General features: G+C 35.7%; 1 protein-coding gene across 2 annotated transcripts in view; it reads left to right on the top strand.

The window, feature by feature from the left end:
- LOC132096091 (natural killer cell receptor 2B4-like) overlaps positions 1 to 27,083 on the top strand; it is an 89,932-nt gene that overhangs the window by 62,558 nt on the left and 291 nt on the right. Inside the window, exons 1-6 of one of the 2 annotated variants that reach the window (XM_059501237.1) lie at positions 2,051 to 2,655; positions 21,566 to 21,865; positions 24,461 to 24,721; positions 24,932 to 25,033; positions 25,780 to 25,820; positions 26,818 to 26,943. In XM_059501237.1, the coding sequence (XP_059357220.1) occupies positions 2,607 to 2,655; positions 21,566 to 21,865; positions 24,461 to 24,721; positions 24,932 to 25,033; positions 25,780 to 25,820; positions 26,818 to 26,943 (879 nt within the window). In that variant the 5' untranslated portion in view covers positions 2,051 to 2,606. Of the gene's footprint in view, positions 1 to 2,050; positions 2,656 to 21,565; positions 21,866 to 24,460; positions 24,722 to 24,931; positions 25,034 to 25,779; positions 25,821 to 26,817; positions 26,944 to 27,083 lie in introns of those variants that run through there. The other variant, XM_059501238.1, reaches the window with a different exon arrangement.

Raw genomic sequence — 27,083 nt, 5'->3', positions numbered from 1 at the left:
AATGCTTCTTTGCATTGTTTCTAGCCTTTAAAAAAAGAAGAAGCCACTTTTATGTACTGAATTTTCAGGATGCAAAAAGGTTCATCAATATAATAATTTAGAATAGAATAACAACATTCAACTTGGGCAAAAATGGGCTAAAGAAAGCACACAAATCTAAGGTTCAGAAACAAGGGTGTGTAAACTCAGTCCTAGAAAGTCACTATCCAGCAGAGTTTAGCTCAACTTGCAATAAACCTTACTGGAAGTTTCCCGGATGCTGTTGAGGGCTTGATTATCTGAATCAGGTGTGTTTAATTGGGGTTAGAGCAAAAAGGTCGCAGGACAGCGCCCATGTTTTACATAACCTGAAACAAAGCAATCTTACCTCACTAAAGTTGACTGTAATACACCAGAATCTTCTGTCAGCTGTCGAGTACAATTGTTCAGCTTCTGTTAACAACGCAAAATTAAATTTCTCCTGGTCACCTTGATGTCAATCAACCGAATCGAACTCGGAGATAAACTAGTCTGGTCTTAGTCATGTCATCATTGATTGGACGAGAACAGTTCAAACTTATTGGTTACAGAAATCAGTGGGCGCGGCTCATTATACTATTAGCAAAACGCCGTAAATAACGCGCGCTTTTGTGCAATCAGAACGGCGTTTTTTACGGCGTCCTGTGGCAGGCCAAACGGCGCAAAAAGCAGCGCTTTTTACAAACACTAAAACGCCGTTAAATACGGCGTTTTTTACGGTTAACGCGCGTTCTTAATGGCGTTTGCCATCAGGACGGCGTATTTGACGGCGCTGATACCGTTTTAAACGGCGTAAAAAACGGCGTTTTGAATGTAAACGCGATTCATCTATAGCGTAATTCTGACCCTTTTGGCTTGCCATATAACAGCGCTTATTTAACTTCTGGCGGCGTTATGAAAACGGCGTTTTAAAATTAATACGGCGTTGAAAAGCACGCGTTTTATGCACCACTTGGCTTTCCATACCACTCTGTTCAGCTTTTCCGAGTCTTGTGTTTGAATGCTTTCAACTCGTTTTAATGTTTAAATTGACAAGACTTAAAACACGTGAAAATGATAAGCTTTCATGACGAAACGCAACAGTGGCCCATCAACTGTCTTAAACGTACAGAAACGTACAGAATGCGCGCGTCCAGTGTGCGATACCTCCATTTGTCCTATACATGTGACACGACGCGACGCTATGAAAACATAGAGTGCTTAATTTATTAGACCACCTGTCATAAGACAAAACAAACATTTTAGGAAACTGTCAAAAAAAAAAAATTATGGTAATTTATGGAAAATAAAAAAAACTGAAACTACTAAATAGTATTTATTCACATATTCACATTCACCAATAACAAAAATGGCCTTCTGTGACTTTGATAACAGCTCACATGATTGCTGGCATTGTTTATGTACTTTTTGACTAATCCGGCATCTAAATAATAATTAAAAAAAAAACTATAAAGCACTTGACAATTTTTTCACAGATAACAGCAATAATGATATTAAAGCATTAAAAATAGTTTACTGCGGTTACTAAAAAGCTTACGTATATTGGAGGTCTAACCAATAGCCTACGGAAAACTACAAAATTATTTTGGTAATTACCAAACCTTACAAAATTGGTAAAAAAAAAAAACCTTACATAAATTTCACAGTAGGCTACATAGAATATAGTTTAAATCTCTAGATCAAAAATGAAAACAAAGATAATAAAGATCAATAAAACCCTGGTAATGCTCTTTGGGAACCCACGTTCGTGTGTCATTTCTTTATCCTGTAAAAGCCTCTGATATTTATATTCAGACAATTACACGCTGCTGTCCCTTCACAGTTCCTGCTCTCATAAATTACTGGCACTTCATGTTGACTTTTTAAACTTAAATATAAATGTTAAGCAACATATTTCAGCACAATTAATGTTTTTACGCTGAATACTGTCTCCCTTTCTACTGTGTTCCGTCTGTTTAACACACGTGTCCACTGCGGCAGCGCTCTTTCAGTAAAGATTTCAACTTAATGCAGATAATGGCCTTTATGCAAAATGGAAAGGCTTGCGTTAATTTGTGACATTTACAAATAAGGATATGAGCGTTAATTAAAAGTTTTTTGTGCCTAGGACGCACACATGTGTCTGTAAAAGCACCTGACAGGCAAGCCATTACACTAATGTATCAGCTTGAAGCTTAAAATAAAGACTTATGTTTTGGCCAGCTTGGATTTCGTACTTTTCCAGCAGGAGCTCATTCTGTTTTCTCCACTATTTGTAGATGCATTTTGTCTATAGAAGTGCCAAGAAGTGACTATTAACAGGATGTGGGTAGCCACTGTTGGTGCTAAAGAAGTGAGACAAGGGGTGAAAAGTGAAGTGGAACACAATGTATTGACCCTGTGGAACAAAAACATTTTCACTTGTACATTATTAAAGTAAATTCAGCTATATTTACACTTTGCCTATAATTTTACGCTCATGATTAGTCACTGGATTAGTCATTGTCAGGTGAAGTAGAAGTGTCTGACTAGATGTAGTAATAAGTCACACTGGTTCATGTTTACTTCCTTCAGTGAAAGACCCGTATCAGGCTTTTTTGTGAGTTTCAATGGAGTTTAAGCTGCTGCTGACCTTAGTTCTTTCTATGCACATCACAGGTACGAAATCTTAGCATTTTAATATTGTAAATATGTCTTGGATTATAGATTTCTTATGGTGACAAATCACTAAATTGACGGGCAGTTTTAAAATTCTCTCTGAAATTAAAGTTTTAATTCCTAATGTTTGGTTACCAGTCTTTTTATGACATATTTATCCAAGAATTTATTTTGGTTTCACTTCAAAACTGGTTCACTGAAATATTTCAAGTATTTTATGAGACTTGACTGATTTGTTACAATAAAATATTGTACTCAGAAATATGACAACACCAGATCACACTGAACTGAGAGATTCTGGGATTCACAAAGATGGAAATCCCAGAATACTTTGTGCTTGTGTAATCTGATGTCACCATTATTATTATGGTCAGTGTTACTGTTGGTTGGGAATCTGGACTTGATCTTAGCCTTTAATGTTGTGTTCTTTACTGATAGAAACAAAATCTTGTTTTTATGCTACAAAACCAGAGGTGGGTAGAGTACCCAAAAACTGTACTCAAGTAAAAGTACTTAATAGAAATATTTACTCAAGTAAAAGTAAAAGTACTAGTCTGAATAGTTACTTGAGTAAGAGTAAAAAAGTATAGGATAAAAAATCTACTCAAGTTACTATTTACTTTGGGTCATATATACTGAGCCTATTTTCATTTCGATATATAGATAAAATGTATGTGTGTGTGTATAAATATATTTCATCAGCCTTTACTCAAGTCTTCAATGTCACATAATCCTTCAAAAATCATTCCAATATGTTTATTTACTATAAATGATGTTCTTTTTATCATAATCCTAAACAAAATGTCACAGGTTCCAAAAAAATATTAAGCAGCAAAACTGTTTCCAGCACTGGTAATAGATCAATATATTAGAATTATATTTTTAAGGATCATGACTCTGAAAACTGGAGTAACAGCTGATGAAAATTCGGATTTGCATCATGAAATAAATTATATTTTAAAGTATATGTTATATATATATAAATAACCTCTGACACAGAAGAGAGAAAACTCCTCGCATGACCGTTAAGGTACAGAACATCTGTCTGTTTACTTAACAGAGGTGTCATGCCATAACATATTTTTAATACGACTGGCTTTATATTAAATGTGAATTTAACATTGAAAGTCAATGTGATATAAAAACTGCTAATAATCTTTCATTGTTCATAAAGAGAGCAAATAACATTTACATTATCAAAAATCATTTTCACTGACAGTCTAGAGTTCAGTCACTCTCAAAAACTCCCATTAAAATCACTGAACCTGTTAACACTGTGAAATCAATATCTTATTTACAGATTCGTACACACATCTGCACTTTGTTGTTTCTGACGAGAGAATTTGCCAGAAAGAGGTATTCAGTCAGTGAGCGAGTGAAGGAAGAACCGGAATTTTAGTGATGACTCATCTGAACACCTCTGATTGGCCATTGCATTCATAAGCTCAACAGAATCGTGTGTGATTGGTTATAATGCTCAGCGCCAGCCAGCGAACCAGTGTTGCCAGACGTACGATAATTATCATATTTGTACGATAATTTTTACCTCTGTACGATGTACAATCAATAATGAAAAAAATGATGAAAATTTAAATGATGGTAGTTGCAGTCATAGGGCTTCTTTACTCATACACGAAATCGGCTCATTACAGACACTCTAAATGCGTTCGTGTGCACCTCAGAGTGTGTTAAAGGGTTAGTTCACCCAGATAGCAAAATTATGTAATTAATAACTTACCCTCATGTTGTTCCAAACCAATAAGACCTCCGTTTATCTTTGGAACACCGTTTAAGATATTTTAGATTTAGTCCGAGAGCTTTCTGTCCCTCCATTGAAGCTGTGTGTATACTGTCCATGTCCAGAAAGGTAAGAAAAACATCATCAAATTAGTCCATGTGACATCAGAGGGTCGGTTAGAATTTTTTGAAGCTTCGAATATACATTTTGGTCCAAAACTAGCAAAAACTACGACTTTATTCAGCATTGTCTTCTCTTCCATGTCTGTTGTGAGAGAGAGTTCAAAACAAAGCAGTCTGGATATCCGGTTCGCGAACGAATCATTCAGTTCACCAAATCGAACTGAATCGTTTTAAACGGTTCGCATCTCTAATACACATTAATCCACAAATGACTTAAGCTGTTAACTTGTTTAATGTGGCTGACACTCCCTCTGAGTTCAAACAAACCAATATGCCGGAGTAATGCATGCACTCAAACAGTACACTGACTGAACTGCTGTGAAGAGAGAACTGAAGATGAACACCGAGCCGAGCCAGATAACGAACAATAGACTGACTCGTTCATGAGTCAGTACGAAATCGAATCAGTTCGACTTGGTGAACTGAATGATTCGTTCGCGAACCGGATATCCAGACTGCTTTGTTTTGAACTCTCTCTCACAACAGACATGGAAGAGAAGACAATGCTGAATAAAGTCGTAGTTTTTGCTAGTTTTGGACCAACTATGAATAAAGATGATAAAAGACAATGCTGAATAAAGTCGTAGTTTTTGCTAGTTTTGGACCAAAATGTATTTTCGATGTTTCAAAAAATTCTAACCGACCCTCTGATGTCACATGGACTACTTTGATGATGTTTTTCTTACCTTTCTGGACATGGACAGTATACCGTACACACAGCTTCAATGGAGGGACTGAGAGCTCTCGGACTAAATCTAAAATATCTTAAACGGTGTTCCAAAAATAAACGGAGGTCTTACGGGTTTGAAACAACATGAGGGTAAGTTATTAATTACATAATTTTGCTATCTGGGTGAACTAACCCTTTAAGAATGCAGGAGGGTGCCCTGCACTAGTTGCGGTCCATGACAGAAAGAACCCCTTCAACATCTGGCAACACGCAGGATTCCGATGACAGCGGCTCAGATGTGGAGTTAACTGCACCACGCAGAAACAGATAAATTCTATGGAATGATATTGCGGACTTTATTCAAAAGGAATTGCAAATTGTATTTGCAATTGCGTTTTCAATTTGTGGATGCATAAAATGTGACATAATCCAAACGCATCCTCGCGACATGCATCCTCGCAGACATCACACTCCCGAGTCGACTGCACAAAGTCTGAACTACTGAGGATGCAAGTCCGAAATCAGCGTACTTGGTATTGAGAAATGCACGCAGACCTACACTAAGTAGACATCCAAAAGGCCCTTTTTACCGCCACACGTACCGCCGCGGCGGCGGTATAAAGTGCATTTGCAGCCTTTGACCGCTGAGTGGCGCTTTAACCACAAGTTATCAAACAAGCGCATCAAAGCACATTTTCGCTAATAGACGTCATTTTTGCCTCACTGATGTGTTAGATTTGATGGCTTCAGTCAGGGAAAATGAAAGAAAAACACTGTAGTTAAAATATTTAATATTTAATATCCACAGACGAAAGTTTGGTACTTATGAAGTTATGTGCATTTCTTAGAACGAATTCAAGCAGGATGTCAAGCCTGTGCCTGAACCTGTGATTATATTTTCTCGAATCTACATGGTATTAAACCATATTTTAGATTTGACACATTTAAAAGGTGTGCAGTATTATTTATATTAGACTATATTATGCGTTATATTATTCAAAAGACATTTTGGTTTACTTTGCATTGGAGCATTAAAAGTGGTAGCCTATTTTAGGGGGGTTGGCTACATGGATTAATATGCAAAATGTCAATATAAGGATTACTTTATCACAGAATATCTGTTTTCGGCGGCACTTGTTTAGTTTAAAAGTAGACATGTCAAGCTTTCTATAGATATCTCTCTCATGTCTCTTCGTTTAGTATTCACGGAGTTACAGTTCATTTTAATGGCGTGTTTGTAAATGAAGATCGGCGCAGACAAAGGCTGCAGACAGCACACCTTGTTTGTTATCTATATTTTATAAGTGCACAAAGTTTTGTTGTTATTATGTATGTATCCAAAACAAAGTAGACCCTTTACAGATTCGATTGATGTATTGCTCTTATCTGTACGATTAAAACTGAAAGTGTAATTTAAGTTCTTTTCGGGGTTATCAGGAGAAAATGACTCATAACGCATATCCGGGTTAATCGACTCCAGAGGGTTAATAAAACAACATACATTTTTGTTATTCGTTACCTGTCCTTTAACTTATTGGGAAAAAGACATTTGTCCGTAAACTGATTAAGAAATTGTTGCATGTTTAAATGTGAAGCACTGTATAATGTCGTTCCCATTATTCAGGCCTAATTTGCCTAAAACAAGAAACGAATAAAATTAAATCGGTGCGATTAAATCTTTGAAACTCTAAAGAATTAATAAAACGTCCTCACAATTAAACTCAAGTTCTCTCATTATAATCAACAACATTCACACGAAGTAAAAAAAAAGCTGTAGTAATTGACAACTAAAGTAATTTTAAAGGGAACCTTCTTTACTTGTTTTTAAAGTAGGGTAATATCATATAGCCTAAAAAAAATCCCTATTTTTTTTTTTATTTTAGAAAAAAAAATCTGATTTATGATTTAAACCGACTTTTAAATCAATATTCAAATGACGAAGAAATTTTACAAAACAAGTTTTAATATAGTTCTTTATCATTCATTTAGCAGTCAAATTTATAACTGCAACAAGATGATAAAAAAAACAGTACTGTTATTACCTTAATGCTGGAAAGATGCTATTTTTTTTAATACTAGCCCATCATTAGGGCTGTCGCGATAACCGCAAAATTGTAATACCGCGCTATTGACAAGCAAACCGCAGAGGAAAGATAGCAACCGCAGAAACCGCGGCAACCGCAGTGTTCAGGTTTTTTATTTTTTATTTTTTTTATGAGGCTGTGGCCTTATTGTTTTTTTTTTTTCAATTTGTCACTGTGCATTCAATGTTAAATAAATTATATTAATGATACAATATGGTCACGACTGTAATTTTCTCGTGAGCCGTTGTAGCTTTATGGTGCTGCGTTAGTTTTGAATAGGCCAGCTGAAACGATGGGAGGCACTCGATCTCGTCCCAAAACCTAATGTCACGTTGCCAGTTTGGGAACATTTTGGCTTTCAACCCAAAGAAAAGGACGAGCCAGCGAATATAGATGAGCCGATATGCAAAATGTGCTTCAAAAAAGGTTCCTGTGACGCGGCAATACATCTAATTTGAGGTCATCGGGACATTCTAAAACGCTTAACGGGAAAAACGCTTAATGTGGTTTAATGTACCAATACAGTGATATTAACAGACCAAACTCACTAAACATCATATTAATAAAGTATATTATCTACAAAAAATCAGATGATCCCTGAATATGAATTCAACGCGTTTAATAACACGTTAAGCCTTTTCCTCTCATAGAAAACCATCATAAGGCTTAACGTGTTATTAAACGACTTGCATTCATATTCAGGGATCATCTGTTTTTTTGTTTTGTTTTTTGTACATTGTATACTACTTTATTAGTATAATGTGAGAAGCAACAACTTCCCCTCCACGCGCTCTGATACCAGAAACATAACATAGCATATAAAATAATAATAATAATAAAAAAAAAATAACTGGAGAGTTTCAAAGTGGCTTAAGCTATTTTGTGTAAACTTTTTTCCCTATAGCCTATCACATGCCAAACTAATAACATTGTAAGCATTACATCTTTAATTGCTGCTTTCTGCTGTGAAAATTTTGTTTGTGATGAAAATAACAGTATATTTTTGTCAGGTTTTTTTATCTAAACAGATCGATTAACTTCAAGATTTCAAAATCAGATAGCATGCTGATAATGTAGCACTGTAAGATTACATTTGTTTGAATGCATTATTGCAAAAGCGATTGAGTGTGAATCTGTTTAAATCATGCTTTAACCCGAAAATAATCAGTAAAAGAAACAGACAAACTCTTAACATCCGCTGTACTCTTGCAGTCAACCTTCTGATCAAGCTAAATATGTTGGCTGTTGGCATGAATTTTACTTGTGATAAGAAGCTCATATTCAAGTGTTTGTGCAAAAATTATTAATGTGCATTAATGACAGGGAGGCGCCAGTCTCATCACTTTAATTTTTCATGATAATGAATGTATAATTTTTTAATTAACATAATATCGTTGTGTCTCACATAGGTACATTAAAAATATATCTACTGAAAGCATTTTCTCGCAGCCCATATTATTATTTTCACAAGACCATAATGATAATAACAAATCATCAATTAATAATTAATCATTATTTTACGAAAATCATTGTTATTTGTGATCGTGGATGTTTGCGGGAGGCTTTAAGAACAAGCGGAATCCTCTGTTCCCGCCTCACAGCGAGTCCCGCGCGCCCAGTGATGCAAGCTTCACTGTCTGCGGTTTGACTTTACTGAATCAGATTGAGGAAAATACAACTTATTGATCATGAGCCCAGGGCCAGCGCAAGCTCAAATGCCGCTAAAGGCAGAGCATGATCGTGCCGCCCCCCTCACATTCACAATTAGGGATCCTTAAGATGCATGTAAACAATTTTTTTTTAATCTATGAAATTACACGTGCAAGCATGTTTTCAGAGTTTTTAATTTTTTCATTCTGCAAAAAGGTGAAAAGGGTAGCCTACACAATGCAACAGCTAAGTATAAATTCTGTTTTATAGGCTAATAGATAGTGTACAGAATAAAACTAAACATGTGCACTCAACTTTTTAGCTCACAAAACTGGAGTTTTCGATTGTTTTCTTGACTGATACACACATTCACACACCATTTCAGAAGCGTGCGCGTCGGGCTTTCGCAGCGGCAAACGCTTTGATTGCGCCCTCGAGTTTAACTTGTACTTCTGAGATCATTTTTATCAGTTTAAGCTTTGAGAAACTGCGTTCTCCATAGCTCACAGTGACAGGTAAGGATGGCTGAAGCGAAACAGTCGTTCCGAAGCTTTGCGAGATCCCGAAGCGCAGATGTGTCGAAACACTGATCCGAAGCGTGATTCGAAACACCCATGTCACGTGACTATGACCAAACGAAGCCTCGAAGTGTTTCACTAATTGTTTCATCAGGTGTGGTCCGCCGAATCAGCGTTTGATTGGAACGGTCGGGAACAGACCACACAATCGCACATCTGTATAAAAGTGAAATAAACTCATTTTGACCTCGTGGGTTTTTGTGAGAGGAGTTTGACTTTGAGATAGCGGATTTTTGGTGATATAGTGACATAGTGCGATTTGATTAGTTATAGGCAATTTAGACTTACATTTAAATTTACACAACACATTGACTGAGAGGCTAGAGACAGACAGAGTATACATATAGTGACACATTAATAGATACATAGATATAAATATATATAGACAGCTAGATTAATAGATAGATACATATATAGATAGATTACAGATACATATATAAATACATATATTATAGATAGATACATATATAGATACATAGATTATAGATACATATCTAGATACATAGATCGATTCATATATAGATAGATAGATTTGGATAGATAGATAAAATGGAAGCTCCCCAGAAGAGATGCCGTACATCTGTGGTGTGGGAGCATTTCCATTTAGAAACCCCAAACAAAGTGAGATGTGTGTATTGTGATCGGCAGCTAGCCTACTGGAACAATACATCATCCATGATGCGCCATTTGAGGAGCACTCATCCTGCCATTTTGCAGGGTGCAGAGGATGGCATTCCCCCTGTACCTAGGCCTGCTACTGACACTGCTGGGCCATCTAAGCAAGGTATGCATTGTTTGGGATATAATTATAATTGAAATATAATTACAACCTTTTGGGACACTGTTTATAAAGTTTATAAGTTATATAAAGCACTGATTATAAACACTGGAAGGTTTCCAAATAATGAACCAGTAGGCTATACTTTTAATAGATGTGCACTAATTGAAGCTGTATTTTTCCAATGTATTTGTCTGAAAGTATGTTTTGTCTTCTCTTTTAAAAGTCAGACAGAGGGAATTGGATGAGGCTCTTATAAACATGGTGGTGAAGGATCTGCAGCCCTTCACCATCGTGGACGATGAGGGATTCAGGGCATTTGTGAACAAGCTTGATCCAAGCTATGTCCTGCCATCCCGGAAGGTGCTTAAAATAATGGTCAGTGAAAAGTACAACAAAGCCAAGGAGAAGACAATGGAGGACCTATAAAAGGCCGAATTTGTTAGCCTTACAGCTGACATGTGGTCCTCCATTAATATGGATGGATATCTTGGTGTGACTTGCCATTACATAACACCAGAGGCAAAAATGGCAACTGTTGTACTGGGTGTAAGGAGGTTTTACCAAACCCACGCAGCCCAGCATCTCATGGAGGCTAAAACCTTGCTAATGGCTGAGTGGGGAATAACCTCCAAAGTTCAGTGCATGGTGACTGACAATGCATCTAACATGATCCTAAGTGCCCAGCTACTCCACCTTCGCCATGTCCCATGTTTTGCTCATACTTTAAATTTGATTGTGAAAAAGGCACTAGATCAAACCCCAGTCATCAATGAAATACGCCAGAAGGCCAGAAAGATAGTGGGGTTGTTCAGATCCAGCTGCAAAGCAAAGGACAAGCTTGTGGAGATGCAGAGCTTGATGGGAAGACCAACTCTGAAACTGATACAGGAGGTTGACACGAGATGGAACAGCACATTTGACATGCTACAGCGCTTGTATGACCAACGTGAACCAGTGGCTGCTGCACTTTCCAACTTAAACAATGATACTGCTCCCCTGACAAGTATTGATTATGACATTATTGAACAATCATTGTCAATACTGCAACCATTCAAACTCGCAACAACAGAGATGTCAGAGGAAAAGAGAGTGTCTGCTTCAAAGCTTATACCACTGTACAGGATGTTGCAGCACAAGCTTGCACAGAAAAAGGAAATGCAACGCAGGAATCAACTGTTCAATTAGGTAGGCCACAATGACCATACTACCCATGTGATTGGCCATAACTGTCATATTATTGTCATTATTATAAATATGTGTTTCTCCTGTTTTGGCTCATAGGCTCACATCTGCAAGAAGGTCTGCACTCCAGATGTGGAGGTTATGAGAGTTTTAGAGCCTTGGCACTGGCTACACTGCTGGACCCAAGGTTCAAAAATGTGGCATTTGGAAATGCTGCCAAAGCCCAGGAAGCTGAAAAGCATATCACACTGGAGTGTGCTTCACTGATGCGTTCAAACACAAATCCTGGTGAGCAGTTTCAGCCTGTGTTATGTTATGTAATCTGAATCATGTAATATAATATATCCTTCATATATGCCGTCAGTTTAGGATTTGTTACTAATTGCTGTTTTCATTTTTATTCAGACCCAGAAATGTCAACATCACACCCATCATCATCATCATCACCATCACCATCAACATCAACACCAGTAGAAACACAGGACAGTTTATGGGAACTTTTTGATACTCGCATCCATCAAACCAAGATGATACACAATGCTACAGCTGATGCCACAGTGGAAGTGAAAAAATACATCAACGATGCGTATTTGCCCAGAACTCATGATCCACTAACTTACTGGAAAGAGAGAGCAGTAATCTTTCCTCATTTGTATGTCCTTGCAAAAAAATATCTTTGTATGCCAGCAACAAGTGTCCCTTGTGAGAGGATTTTTTCAAAGGCTGGAGAAATTATCTGTAAAAAAAGAAGTAGGCTAAGTCCTTCCACAGCAGATAAATTAATATTTTTGAATAAAAATCTCTAAAAAAGTGAGACATTGTGGCTTGATTTCTTTTATTAATATTCATTTTTCATGACCAAAATAACATTATGCACAGTGAGGAGCCTATAGGTTACAAGCTTCACATATTAGAACATTATAATAATAAAAAAACAACACGTTTTTTTAATGGCTCGTCAAGGTTGTTTCAGATCAACACCTGCAAGTGACCACTAGGTGTCACCGTTGAGACGGGTGTCGGATTGATTCGAAGCCTCGAAACAATATGGCACATTTGGTTCAACTGTTTCATTGGTTCACGAGGCCTCGATTTTGCCATCACTAGTGACAGGGAGAGTGGGAAGCACTCTCAATGCTACAAAAACATTTGGAAAATTGTTTTCCATCCCTTTTTCACAGATGAATTTAAGCGCATCCAGTGGTTTAGATCCAGCAACCAGGCGTCTGCCCAAAGCAGTCAGCTCTTCAAACAATTCATGCCCATCAACATCCCGCGAGTCTCCATGAGTCAGGGCCTTTTCCAGTCCTAAGCAATCCTGAAGGCTATTCTATTCTCCTTTTCTTTGAGAGATGCGATGTCATCCAAAAATCCAAATACGCGCCCATGGTCTCTAAGCAGTGAAAAGCGCTCTTCCACGGAGGCGATTACTCATGACCAGATAAATTTATTCGGTTTGACATTTTTGAATATACATTAAAGTATTTTGCATACATATAGACCTACTAATAGGGCGCTGCCGTGTGGGAATTTTTATTTGAAATGTAAAGTTTTTTTATTTATTTATAGCTTTTATTTTATTTATACCTAATGTGAAACAAACAAATAAATTAATAATTTTCTCTCTCTCTCTCTCTCTCTCTCTCTCTCTCTCTCTCTTTCTCTCTCTCGCCTTCTCTCTCTCTCGCCTTCTCTCTCTCCGCCCTAGGGGGCTGCCTAGTTCACCTAGCGGCCCTGCATGAGCCCAACATTTAGCAAGGCAGGAAAATTCTAACGGAAGGAAGACGTATATCATTGAGCTAATGCTGTTAAACAGAGAGAGAGAGAGAGAGAAACTAGTCTAGGGCTATTCTTAAACTTGGAGCATTTTATTTATTCACACTGTATGGTTGAAATAATATTTTAGTTCACAACTTTAAGTTCCGTTGTTAAAAAAATGCTTTATTGGCTAATGTTTCATAAACATATTTTTTCATATTTTTACCACCTAAATGACTAATCTTTAAAGTCACAATTCTATAATGGTCAAAATTACTCAGGCCAATGGTATTTTTTTAATGACATTATTATTATTATTATTATTATTATTATTATTATTATTATTATTATTATTATTATTATTATTATTATTATTTTAATAATTGTAGCTTACATAAATAGGTAAAGCAAAACAAATATTCGGATTGTCCCTTATTTTTTCCCTTGTTTTCCTAAAGAATAAACACGTATTTTTTACAAGAACAAACATGATAACATATTATTAATTAATAAAAAATAATTTAAGCAATAAAAACATTTTTTTAAACTTGAATTTAAATACTATTAAACTAACTTTAAATTCTCAAGGAGTTTATAAGTAAAAAAAAAGTTCTAAATGAACTTGTGTTAACAATATAATTAGAACTAACAATATAATTCGATTTTTTAAAATTAACAATTCCTGTATAAAATGGGAAAGCAACCTTTATATCAGTGGTTCTCAACCTTTTTTTCCAGCGGGCCGCACTATGGTCTAAGTTCAAGTCTACGCATATAATTTAAATATTACGTCAGCAATACAAGCCAACCTGATTTATAATATTATAGCCTAACTATTATGATATATAATCTATCACATTCATTGAAATAAACAATTCTACTCCCCATAAATAAAACACCTGATGCTGTCGGGAGCTGACCAATTTTGTGAGATTCAGCTTGAAAGCAATAACACAAAGAAGTTGCGATTGTAACGCCTGTGTTATACTTTCCGCATGAGCAATCCGGATTCTGACACGGCCAGCGCGGACGCAGACTTCTTCAATTTATACTTCTGAATGCGCAGGCTGATGGTCCGCTCTGCAATTGCCCATAATTATTGCACATCTGACTGTCTTTATATTCTTTTACTGACGGATTGCACAGGTTCGAGTAGCAATGAGCTTCTTCACTCTGCCTGCGCATGTGCAATTTTGCTTTTGAAAGCTACTGACCACGCGCACCTGTCCGCGCGGTCGTCTGCTCATGAGCCTCGGCACACACCTTTTTTCTCCCTTAAAAAACAAATGTGTCCATTCTGATGCGCAATTTTACCTTAAAGGCAATTTACCTAATGGCTGTTGATTGACTATTTGAATTGAATTCTGCCAAAGTGCGCGCTTGTATGTGTTCGTTAAATGCTTATGCCAGTGCTCATGTCTGAAAATAATATATGAAGAAAAAAAAATCACATAAAAACATTAGGATATTGCTTATATTTCATTAGTAGCATAATTTTTTTTAATTGATGTAAATAATAACATTTTAGAAAATTATTTAAAAAAAAATTTTTATTCAGCATGTGGTTCGGGGCTCATTTGAATTCGTCACGGGCTGCGGGTAGAGAACCATTGCTTTATTTCAAACATTTTTAAATCGTCCACAGCTGAGTTTTGTGGGAGGCTGATCTGTGCCAGATCGGTGAAGTGAATGTAATGAACAAAGTCATTTTCAGATGCAATGAAAAAAAAAAACCCATGGATAACCTAGATTAGTCCCAGGCTCTGTTCTGAAGTAAAATAATTATAATTACTGTTTACCACATTGAAAACCCTAATAAGTTGACTGAACTAAATTGATTGAGTAAACTTGTTGCCTCAATTTAATTGAGTAATGGAGTGTCCCAAAACTTACATATTTAAGTTCATTTAACTTGACGGTTTTGTAGACTGCACCTAAATCACTCAGAGGTTTAAATGTTGATACTTAAAATAAAACGCTGTTTTTTGGGTGAAAAAAGACAAATTTAAATGAGCTCAGGAAGTAATCAGATGTTTTTTGTTGATGAGAAAGTCATCGCATAAGACGTATTTGAGATCATAAAATAAGTTTTGTTTGATATTTATAACATGCACCAAGAGCAAAATACTTATTTTGAAGATGGACAAAATGAATGCATTTGAAATATTTTGAGTAAAAGAATGAAGTACTCACACACACATACTTCTAGATTTAGCATATGCATCACAACAACGGTGACAAACAAAAGAGCTGCATAGCACAAACTCATCCTTATTTTACAGCCTTTTTTGTTCTAAATGTCACCATTGATGTGATGCATATCCAAAATCTTGATGTCTGTTTGTGACGACGTGATCTGTTTTCAAAAAGTAAGTACATTATTTTATCTACTAGGTTTCTATCCATTAAAGTGAATCCACAGTTGCAGCAATACATTTTATTTTAACTTGTCACCATTACAAGCAAGATGTGCATGTTTGATCTCAACTCTCATTGCCACAATAAGTGTTTAACAACACACAAGTTACAGCAGCAAGAGACAAGCCAACACCAGCAAAGAGCTGATAACACCTGAGCTTATTTAAGTGCTTATTTAAATTAAAATTTAATTGCCCAATGGATCAGGTTGATGTTAAAATACACAAACATAGTAATAATATTTTGTTAAGTTTACTCACAAAAGCGCTTGCGATAAGTTGCCTTATTTTTTTAAGTTGACACAACTTTTTATTTTACAGTGCAGTATAGGGTTTACTGTATTTTCATAAATATTGTGACATTTTGTCAAAAGGTCAAAGTTTAAATATGCTGTTATTTGTTTTACTTCAGTGTGGAAAAAGTGTGCGGTCAAAAATAAGAACATAATTTTCAGTTAAATTTACATGTTGAGTTAACTTAAATATATAAGTACACTTGAAATTAATACCAAGTTAAGTGAACATAATCGTTTAAGTACATTAAATAAGCACCAAGTTTGGTGAACTGAGTGATTTAAGTACAATCTACAAAACCGTCAAGTTAAATAAACTTAAATATGTAAGTTTTGGGAGACTCCATTACTCAATTAAATTGAGGCAACGAGTTTACTCAATCAATTTAGTTCAGTCAACTTATTAGGGTTTCCAGTGTATTGGTCTAACGAGTTAAGCAGTAACATTAGCTGCCATGTTCTTTATCTCAACGGAAAACGATTGGGCCACTTCATCAAATACTATAAGTTGTCGTTATTGTAGTATTTTACCATATCAAAATCACGTACCACAAGGATAACATATTTCACTAGTAGAAATCATGCAAAACAACTTTATATCTACATAACTTTACTCACCTAACATAATATACTAAAAAAACGTCCTCTTAAAAAGTAGTTCATCCAACCTAATTCCTAACCGAATTCCTCCCATGGCCAATCACATTAAAGGAAGAACAGAGTGATGTTGAGTTTATCCAAAGGATTACTCATGATTTTGAGCTCACAACACTTGAAATCTTAAGTTTATGCATTTTTAAGGTAAATTAGTTAAATTAACTCATATTTTTAAGTGACAGGGCCAAAACGCAAAATTTTAAGTAATGTTTAGTCAACATTACTTGATTTTTTAAGTCAAGACAACATTAGGGTTTACAGTGCAAGAGTAACACATTTTGAACACATTTTAACGGATTAATCGCCTATTTTCATTTGCTGAATGTTTTCTTTATTTTTTATTTTTTAAACACGCTAAAAATTAAATAAAGTTTGTCAGAGGGAAAAAAATATGAGTCGTGTATAGGTTTCATTTTAACGGATCAATCACCTATTTTCGTTTGCTGCATGTTTTTTTTTAAACACGCTAAAAAATAAATCAGAGTTTGTGAGAGGAAAAAAATAGGCTATAAGAAAATATTTTACAACAAATCCTTTAAATTTAACAAATTTATCAGAACAAAACAATAATTAAAAATATATAATTCTAATGGATAAATATAATTGCAGTATATAATAATATAGGCTTAGTAATAAAACAAAAAAAACAAAATAATAATAATTTAAAGCTAAGCATAAGGTAAGGTTTGGCTTTTTCAATCGGGAGAAATCAAACGTTTCCATATTTGTGATGTTGCCCATTTGAAGCTTAACTATTATTCATGAGGTAAAGAGGCTGTGTGCGTTTCAGTATCGAGCAAAAAAAATAAATCATAATTAACAATGTCAAAGTGCTCATGCCTAATGTCTGGTGAACGACTGCTGTTTCCAGTGAATATGTGCGCGAGGCACCAACACGCTCAAACAGCTGAAACAAAAAATACTTAATTTTTGGTCACACATAAGGCATAATTCAAAAATGCTGGTAGTTTGAAAAATCAAGAATAATAACAGTTATTAATAATAACAGTAGTTAATACTAATTATTGCTAAATGCTGGACCGTTCCCATTTCGCTCTGCATATGGAACCTGAAGATTTTTTTAAACCAAGAATGAACCGAAATGAAAATGAAATTAAAACATTTAGCTTATATATATATATATATATATATATATATATATATATATATATATATATATATATATATATATATAGGCCTTATATTTATTTACTGTTTAATAAAAATTGCATGCATATGATCCTTTGTGTTAAGGTCTTCTTTTAATTTTTGTTTAGTAGACTGTAGCCTAAGACTATCCTACATTTTAAAAATTAACAAATTGTAAAAAAAATTGTTTTTTTTTTTAAATGTTACAATGTTATATCATAATGTTATTGTTGTTTTACTTCCTTCTTTTATCTCATTTTACAGTTACATTCATTTCGCAATCCGTCCCTTTGCGCCACCTGGCGGTAGTTTCTCGAATGATTTTAACACGCGACTGAATTACAGTTACCGCCGCGGCGGTAAGCCCCAGATAGGATGGCCACCTACTGTACGTCACCATTCTATTTGCCTAATCTTCCCGGTGTTACGGTTTAACTGGTTACCGTGTTATCTGGTGACCAACTTCCTGGTTCTGGTCTCCGCTGCAGATGTGCTGGAACGACGGCAGCAGATTCGGCGATTCTGAAAGCACAAACTGACGCGATATTAAGTATTTAATAAACGCAGACTTGCTCATTGCATGATTCAGATATTCTTGCAAAGATTACAAGTTATTAGTATGATCGCCCGTTTCGTGGCTGAAGTTAGTAGGATAAACAAAAAAATTAAGAACGTCTGTGTTGACACGGGTTTCGAACACACATTTAAAGACGGTGCGCTGCGAGAGACGACAGTCACTAACCACCGAGCTACCAATCTACACTGAATCAGCACCAGATCTCTAGATTCAAGACAGGACTCTCGGCTTTACATCGTGCAGCTGCTGAATCAAGGAAATGTGACCGTGTTAACTTGTGACCTGTGTTTACCTATTATGAAAATAAACAATAGCAGAACACAGACTACATTTTATGGTTCATGATGTTAAAGAACATTTCATAACGTCTCAGACAACTGTACATTTGTGGCTACTGTGGTTTAATTATAAACACTATCGTTAACTCATATTTACCCTAGTAAAAACATGGTACATCTTAGTACGATCGAAGATACAAAAATTCTACTAGAACAGACTTGTATATGTGCATTCCCAGAAGAGATGAGAAATGGATTCGTGTTCAGCACCACAAAAAGAACATAAAGTGTCAATATCAGGAAACATCTTTTTTAAGTAAAGCTTCACAGGATAGAAAAGATGAAGTAATTTGTAAGACACATCCTTAACCTTATTGGTTATTAAGTATTTAGATGACAAAGTCCACACTAATTAATTAATAATTATTTATTACCGTCGACTGTGAGTGACGTCACTTCCCAATGTAAACACGCCCAATAAAATGGCCCCACCCCTGTCACTTGATTGACAGGTTTCCGTGTAGACGTTGGAAATTCAAATGCAAAAGGTATTGCGATTCCATTTGAGTTTTGGCAGTTTACATGCACAGTGCAGAGAGAGTGAAAAGGCAAATGTGGTAATTAATATTGCTGTTTAAATATGACAGGCTCATAGCTCGTAAGATATGGGAAACACAATGACAAACGGACTTTGCATTTCCATTTTAAATTTGGCAGACACTGTGCGTTCGTTCAATCGAAAATGAAAACGGTAATGCGCGATTTGCATTTGCGTTTGGATTATGTCACATTTTATGCGTCCACAAATTGAAAACGCAATTGCAAATACAATTTGCAATTCCTTTTGAATAAAGTCCGCAATATCATTCCATAAAATTCCTTCTTCACTGGATGCGACAAAGCAAGTGTTAAAAATCATTTAAAAATATATGTTTTATTATGCGCCACGCCGGAGACAGTCACTGAAAATAATGGCATAGTATTTTGTCTCACTGCTTCCGTCCAACAATACGCCTTGTTATCTATTGTGGTAATTTGCAGGTCGTGGCAAAATGTTGTTGGTTTAGAATAGATAAATAACTCTTTTGACTCGTGTACGATAATTTTCTTCCAAATACGATAATTTTGAACCTCTGGTACGATACTTGGGCATAGATACAGTCGGCATCTAGTCATAGCTGGGGGCGTGGCGAGGGCGGAGTCGGCGTGGGAGAAAACACTGCGAACATCGTGTGTATTTGAATGACAAAAATGCACATATTGAGCACTCATTCCCAGAGACACGTAGAACAACTGTAGTCTCTTTTAACTTTAATATTCATATACACTAGTCCATATCGATATTTGATATATTTTACAGCCCTAATGTAGATGTATTCATTCAAAAATAGCCAAAATCCTTGACGTTCTGCTTTATACAGCAAGTTCTATTTTTGACTGGATTCCGCGATTCAATCGTTTCGCAAACACAGACGGGGTGAATTTATGAATGAAAGTGTAAAAGTTCTGACACAAAACTAAGTTGTTACGTGTCCACACGCTTTTTTAAGTGGGTTTATGTTCGACACTAGGCTAAAGTTACATAGTTTTGCTTCGGGTAGAACGATAAGGCTAATTATATATGCATTCCACTTTCTGAAACAACCTTACACAGTTTTGATAACGTTAATAATGAACACGATGTTAATATAGCCTGCCTGTGATGAAATGCCGACTGCACACATACACATGCTTAGTCTTGGGATTCCACAACTTCCCTTGATCATCCTCACAACTTATTGCTTGTAGCCATTTTGTCATCCTTTCCGGTTCTGTATGTTTATTAGGAAGGATGTAGAACTTCAATTCATAATTTGTTAGTTTATTGGAGGTACAGAAATCGACACAGCAACTCATCGGCGTGATTGTCCTATGTATTTCAATTGGCGCCAAGGCAATGTTTTCCCCCACGGGCTAAATTCACATCACGTGACGGGGGCATTCCCAGACCAACCGTCTGTATCTATTTCCAATCTGGCAACACTGCAGCGAACACAGATCTGAATTTAGCAGCTGACTCGCTGAACGTTCTCACGCCGGTGTGATTTTATTAATATTAATAAAATATTAATCGGCTATTTTTTGTCTTTTGGAAGCTGCATTCCCTTCTGTTATAAGTCACACGTACAACAAACTAATGTTACAGGTATCGTTTACTGTAATCGAATGTAGCCCAAGTTATTACCTGTTGAACAGTAGACAGCACACGCGGTGTTCATCTAATAAAGATCTTCATCGCTAGCAAATAGCATTTGCAGATTTGCTTTCAATTCAGTGCAGTTCCATAGCCACGTTTTCAACGCTGCTGCTGTTCTAAAACGTTACAACTCTGAGTGAACCACTTCAGACGCTCAGCGTGTGCGGCAGGGAACTGAACGAATCATTCAAACTGATTCATGAACCAATTCACTCGTTTGCCAACTGGTTTGATCAAGCCTCAGAATTGACACAAAAGAATGAATCATTCGCGAATGAGCATCACTCATTGCCCAAAGAAAAGTAGATGGCGCGTTTGGAATAAACTGAGGCATTTATAACATTTATTGTATTAAGATAAAGTAACGAGAGGAGCGTTGCCCACAGTAACGAAGTAAAAGTACAGATTTTTCCCCAAAAAAATTCCTCAAGTAAGAGTAAAAGTACCCATCTTTAAATATACTCCAAAAAGTATTAGTTACCCAAAAAATTTACTCAAGTAAATGTAACGAAGTAAATGTAACTCGTTACTACCCACCTCTGTACAAAACACATTAAGTAAATTAAAATTAAATTAAACTATTTAGATTGTGTCAACTGAATGATAGCTGTCCATGAAAACAGCACGCAAACAGCTACTATTTGTTTTTTTAATAAAATACTTATCTGCTCTCTCCTCAGGGTTCAGTGCTGAGATCCCTGTGTTTGTTCAGACAGGAGCTTCTGTTCAACTGGATATACAGACACAACAACTACCAGAGTTTGAGGATTTATACTGGACAAAATATAAATATGAGAATATAGTTAAATATATAAATGAATCTAAAAAAGTCAATCTTTACAAAGACAGAGTGGATTTTAATGATACAACCTTCTCTCTGACACTGAAGAACATGCAGAAGACAGACAGTGGACCCTACAGAGCAAGAACAATTGGCAAATCAGAGAAGGATATTATTACATACAGAGTATCTGTTATAGGTGAGTGTGATGTGTATTGATTAGTGTATGATGAAACAGCACACTATAAGAAGGCAAATTATAGTTAGTATTATGTCACTGTATACAGTGGGATAAATATTTTCATTTTTTTTGGTCTGAAAACAGTAAAAATGTTGTGAGCACAACAAAATGCTGCAATATACCTGTACGTTCTGTTGATGTGTTTTATTTTATTTATTTATTTTACTTTAAAAATGCTACATATAATGTTAACAAAATCATTTTAATTTCATGACATCGGAACAAAATAGTATAAATACATTATGTTTGGTCCTGAACCGGTAAATTCTAGCATCCCTAAATCTGTGTATGCGTTCCTGTAGCTCAAGTGGTAGAGCATTGCATTAGCAAGCACAAGGTTGGTATGGAGGTAAATCAGTAGCTAAACTCGAGAGGTTGAAGATCTGAATGTGAGAACTTGTCATATTAATATTTGTATTTGTAAGTTAAAATTTACACACAGCTCTGATGTGAAAAGCTGAATCTTTCAATTTGCACACACAGACAATGATCAAAACACTCGTGTTTTGAATTGGAAGTTGTAGATTAATAGTCACAAATGTGTAGAATGACATTCACACAAAGAAAATGACATACACACATGTTTACGACATATTTACTTTTGCACTTTACTTCAGTTTCGCTGCACAACGTCAAGTCGGCACTTACAACCTCTCAGATCTGGAAGTACAAGTTCAAATCCTAGCGCTCTGACTTTTGCTACTCTTTTTGCGGTATTCTGTTGCAAAACTCACTTGTGCACTTGTATATGCAGATGTGAGAGAGCAGAGCTGGGGGCGGGGCTTTGGTGCGAATGAAGACATTTTATTGGTCGATGCCCGACCAATCAACAATGCCAATTGTTTCACTGAATATCCTTAGCTTTGACAGGATTTTAAGACACTGCATTCATTTTGCCATTCAGGTATTATCTAGTAGACAAATAATGCAACATATTTTATATGTATATCCCACTGCATATCACTCTACCAGAGTTGCAATATAATGCTGTTTTTATTATTTTTATGTTTTGTAAAAATAATTTTAACTTCTTCTTTGGGTTAAATTCCCAATTTGCTTGTCAGTAATGAACCTTTTTAAATGCAACATTATTATTATTATTATTATTTTAATAAAAATCGAGTGTTTAATAATGTCTAAATGTACATTAAACAGCAAAACCTAAAAAATAAGCACTTATGACCAGAAATACTGTTTTGAGCAACTAGTAGAGCTAAATACATGTATTTATTAAACATCAACAAGGCCATCTAGTGTTTAAGCAATGGAATTGCATATATATATAATCTTTCTGGCCACCAAATGCCTCTAATTTAAAGCGTGCCTCTTTGCACAGGAATTTAAACCTAAATACTGCAGTTATTGTAGTATAAATAATAACCATATTAGAAAATGTTATATTTCAAATGGTCATTCATGGATCATAATTATTGCGCATATTATTTAGTACCATGATCTCTTCAAATTAACTAAACAGGACTGAGTTAACATGTAGTACAGTTATTTTATTGGTTAAAAGTTACACTTAATTGTTTAGTCACATTTAACTGCCAAGGAGGAGTATGAGAACATAATGCTGTTCCATTTTCCAGTATAAAATGCTATTTTAAGGCAGTCATTATTCAACGTAGTTAACCATGCATAAGCAATGCACTTTAAGTGTTACAAATTACCGGAAATCGCTGCAAATATAATGAAACTGCAGTTTGTTCCTATTAGTACATTTCAAGCATATTGACAAAATGTGTAGTTTAGTACTATTGATAGCTCCATGAACCACATGACCGCGTGGCGGTGAGATCAAAGCGAGTTTACTCTGCAATATGCAGTGGGATATACATATAAAATATGTTGCATTATTTGTCTACTAGATAATACCTGAATGGCAAAATGAATGCAGTGTCTTAAAATCCTGTCAAAGCTAAGGATATTCAGTGAAAACAATTGGCGTTGTTCATTGGTCGGGCATCGACCAATAAAATGTCTTCATTCGCACCAAAGCCCCGCCCCCAGCTCTGCTCTCTCACATCTGCATATACAAGTGCACAAGTGAGTTCTGCAACAGAATACCGCAAAAAGAGTAGCAAAAGTCAGAGCGCTAGGATTTGAACTTGTACTTCCAGATCTGAGAGGTTGTAAGTGCCGACTTGACGTTGTGCAGCGAAACTGAAGTAAAGTGCAAAAGTAAATATGTCGTAAAAATGTATGTCATTTTCTTTGTGTGAATGTCATTCTACACATTTGTGACTATTTATCTACAACTTCCAATTCAAAACACGAGTGTTTTGATCATTGTCTGTGTGTGCAAATTGAAAGATTCAGCTTTTCACATCAGAGCTGTGTGTAAATTTTAACTTACAAATACAAATATTAATATGACAAGTTCTCACAATCAGATCTTCAACCTCTCGAGTTTTGCTACTGATTTACCTTTATAGTTGGGGGGTTTGAATCCCAGGGAAATTGTTATCCTGAATGCAATGTAAATTGCTTTGGATAAATGTGTAAATATAAGTATGTGACCTGAAACATTTTAATACATGTGTGTTTCAGATGCAGTGGAAGCTCCTGTCCTGACTGTAAACTCAAAATGGTCCAGTCATGAATCTTGTAATTTTACATGTAATGGAAGTAACATTACCGTCAGCTTCATCTATAATAGAAGCAGCTGTTCTCCAGAGGAAGTGACATCATCTGATCACTACACCCTAAGACTGAGCTGCAGTGGTGACTCCATCATGTGTAACTACAGCAACCCAGTGAGCTGGAAGACTGACAGAGTGAATGTTAATGAACACTGCACTGTTAATGAAGGTACATACTGTATCCGCTCTGAGCTGTAAATACACTCACAGATGAGGAAACAGAACATCAATGAGAGAAAGCAACTTAATCTTAAATATTATATGATGTTCAACTCCTCATTTTAAATCCCCAAAACTGGACTGAAAATTCATGTTCATGTAAACCTATTTCTGTGAAAAGTAGAGATTTTTTACTCTTATCTTTCATGTCTATAAACAGGAAAACAAGCATCATCTGTGTTTCCACTGTGGGTCGTTGCTATTATTTTTCTATTCTCATTGGCGGCAGTGATCAGCTTATGTATTTACAAAAGGAAAAAAGGTACAGAGCATCTAGTCCTGCAGTTGTCTTATGAAACATCATAAATCATTTCAATAACACTTTACTACAATGCTTCAATCCTGCTACTGATTAATTTGAAAAGCAATATTTCACATTGATTGTTAGTGGACCAACCAAGAGTAGGCTATTTCTTTATCTGAAATGAAAGGACATGCATCAAATCTCTCACAAATGTATAGATCAAATATTAGTGTCTTAGTTCTGTGCTTTTAAACTCAAAGTGTGTCATTCTTAAGTAATGTACTGTAATTCTGAAGAGGTTTTTCCAAGAGCTTTTGACTGCAGTAAATACTGGAACTTCCCCATAGTTTTTATTTTTACAGACAGACAAGCTCAGTTTTTAAATGTAAACAGGGATTTTTCAGTTTGTTTGTTACAGTTTTCTCTCCATTGTAATCACATTTTTGCTCTCACTGTTTGATTTTAAATGGCCGTGTGGTGTGGCACAGCGTAATAAATTTTTAGAAATAAAATCATTCCATGTAATGATATCATAAAAACTACATGCACAATAGTTATAGAATTAACACAATGTTTTTCTAAATCACAGGACCAACTTCCTATTCGTTTGACACTTCTGCTTTTAAAACCTTATGACCAACATGTTTGCCAAGATTCCATCAGAAGTACATTAACCATTAAAAGTTTTTTAGAGCAAAAAGTTATAATAATATGTGTTTCATGCCTATACCCTGAAAACTGATGTTCTGTTTTAAACATTAAAGGTGCCCTGGAGGTTGAACAGACAATCTATGCAGAAGTGGACGTAAGTTTTTTATGATAATATTTTTCATGAACCACAGACACTTATTGAATGACATCACACTACCTGGTCTCCTTTAAAACAATTATGCAAAGTTTTTTTTTTTTTCTCAGTTTTTGGTAATACAATCCTACACCCCTAGAAAAAAAATAAAAGCTGTCACTGGGGTGTACGCTTTCAAAAGTGACTCATATTTATGATTTAGGTACTAATATATACTTTTGATATACCTTTAAAGGGATACTCCACCGTGTTTTCATATTAAACTATGTTTTTCCCTTAACTAAGACGAGTTGATACATACCTCTCTCGTCTCAGTGCGTGTACTCAATCGCTTTGGCGCGCGGTGACACTTCGAAAGCACTTAGCTTAGCCCATTCATTCAATATGGGCCAAGCAGAGAAGCTACCAAACACTTCCACGTTTTCCCTATTTAAATACAGTTACTCGCGTAGTGTAACTCGACCTATGACGGTAACACAAAACAAAACGTTGCGCTTTTCTAAGCGTGTAAAATGGATAACTATATTGTGTGGCGGAATACCATGGCAAGTGCTTGTAAGCACTTCGTCTTGGCGCAGTAATATCTTCACTCATGAAAAATCCTCTCACCGGCCCCCGCTCCCTCTAGTGAAGATATTACTGCGCCAAGACGAAGTGCTTACAAGACGAGAGTATGTATCAACTCGTCTTAGGTATTGGAAAAACATAGTTTAATATGAAAACACGGTGGAGTATCCCTTTAAGTTCCTGCATCCTTTAAGGGTAAATAAGGGTACCACCACCCCAGTGACAGCTTTGTACATATTTTTCCTGAGAGTCTAAAAGCTTCTGCATTCATTTATCAATTCATTGTTATTTCTTCTCGATTATTTACTGTCACATGGGCACTGGTGATCACTTTTATTTGCTTTGTTACCACTGGTAATTGTGAATGAGCACCCAACACTCATTTCAGCCAAATCAGCGGTCTGACATTTTGATTGGATTGTGTCCGCAGGAGAACATCAAACCACGGAAGTCACTGGAGATGTTGGGGAAATCAGAGAATTCCCAGACAGTGTATGATACTGTAGGAGATCCAGGACGAACTGATGCTACCATCCACACTCAACCTGTGAAACAGGTGAAGAGTAAATGACTCACTCGGCTACAATACATTTAAAATAAACTGATGCTTAATTTGAATTACATGTCTTCATTTGGAATAAAAGTGAAGACAATGAAGTGAAGTGAATGACATTCAAATGATAAAGTTATTATATT

This window comes from Carassius carassius, chromosome 20 (genome assembly GCF_963082965.1).
Source record: "Carassius carassius chromosome 20, fCarCar2.1, whole genome shotgun sequence".
Taxonomy (NCBI): Eukaryota; Metazoa; Chordata; class Actinopteri; order Cypriniformes; family Cyprinidae; genus Carassius; species Carassius carassius.
This window is presented reverse-complemented; position numbering and strand designations above follow the sequence as displayed.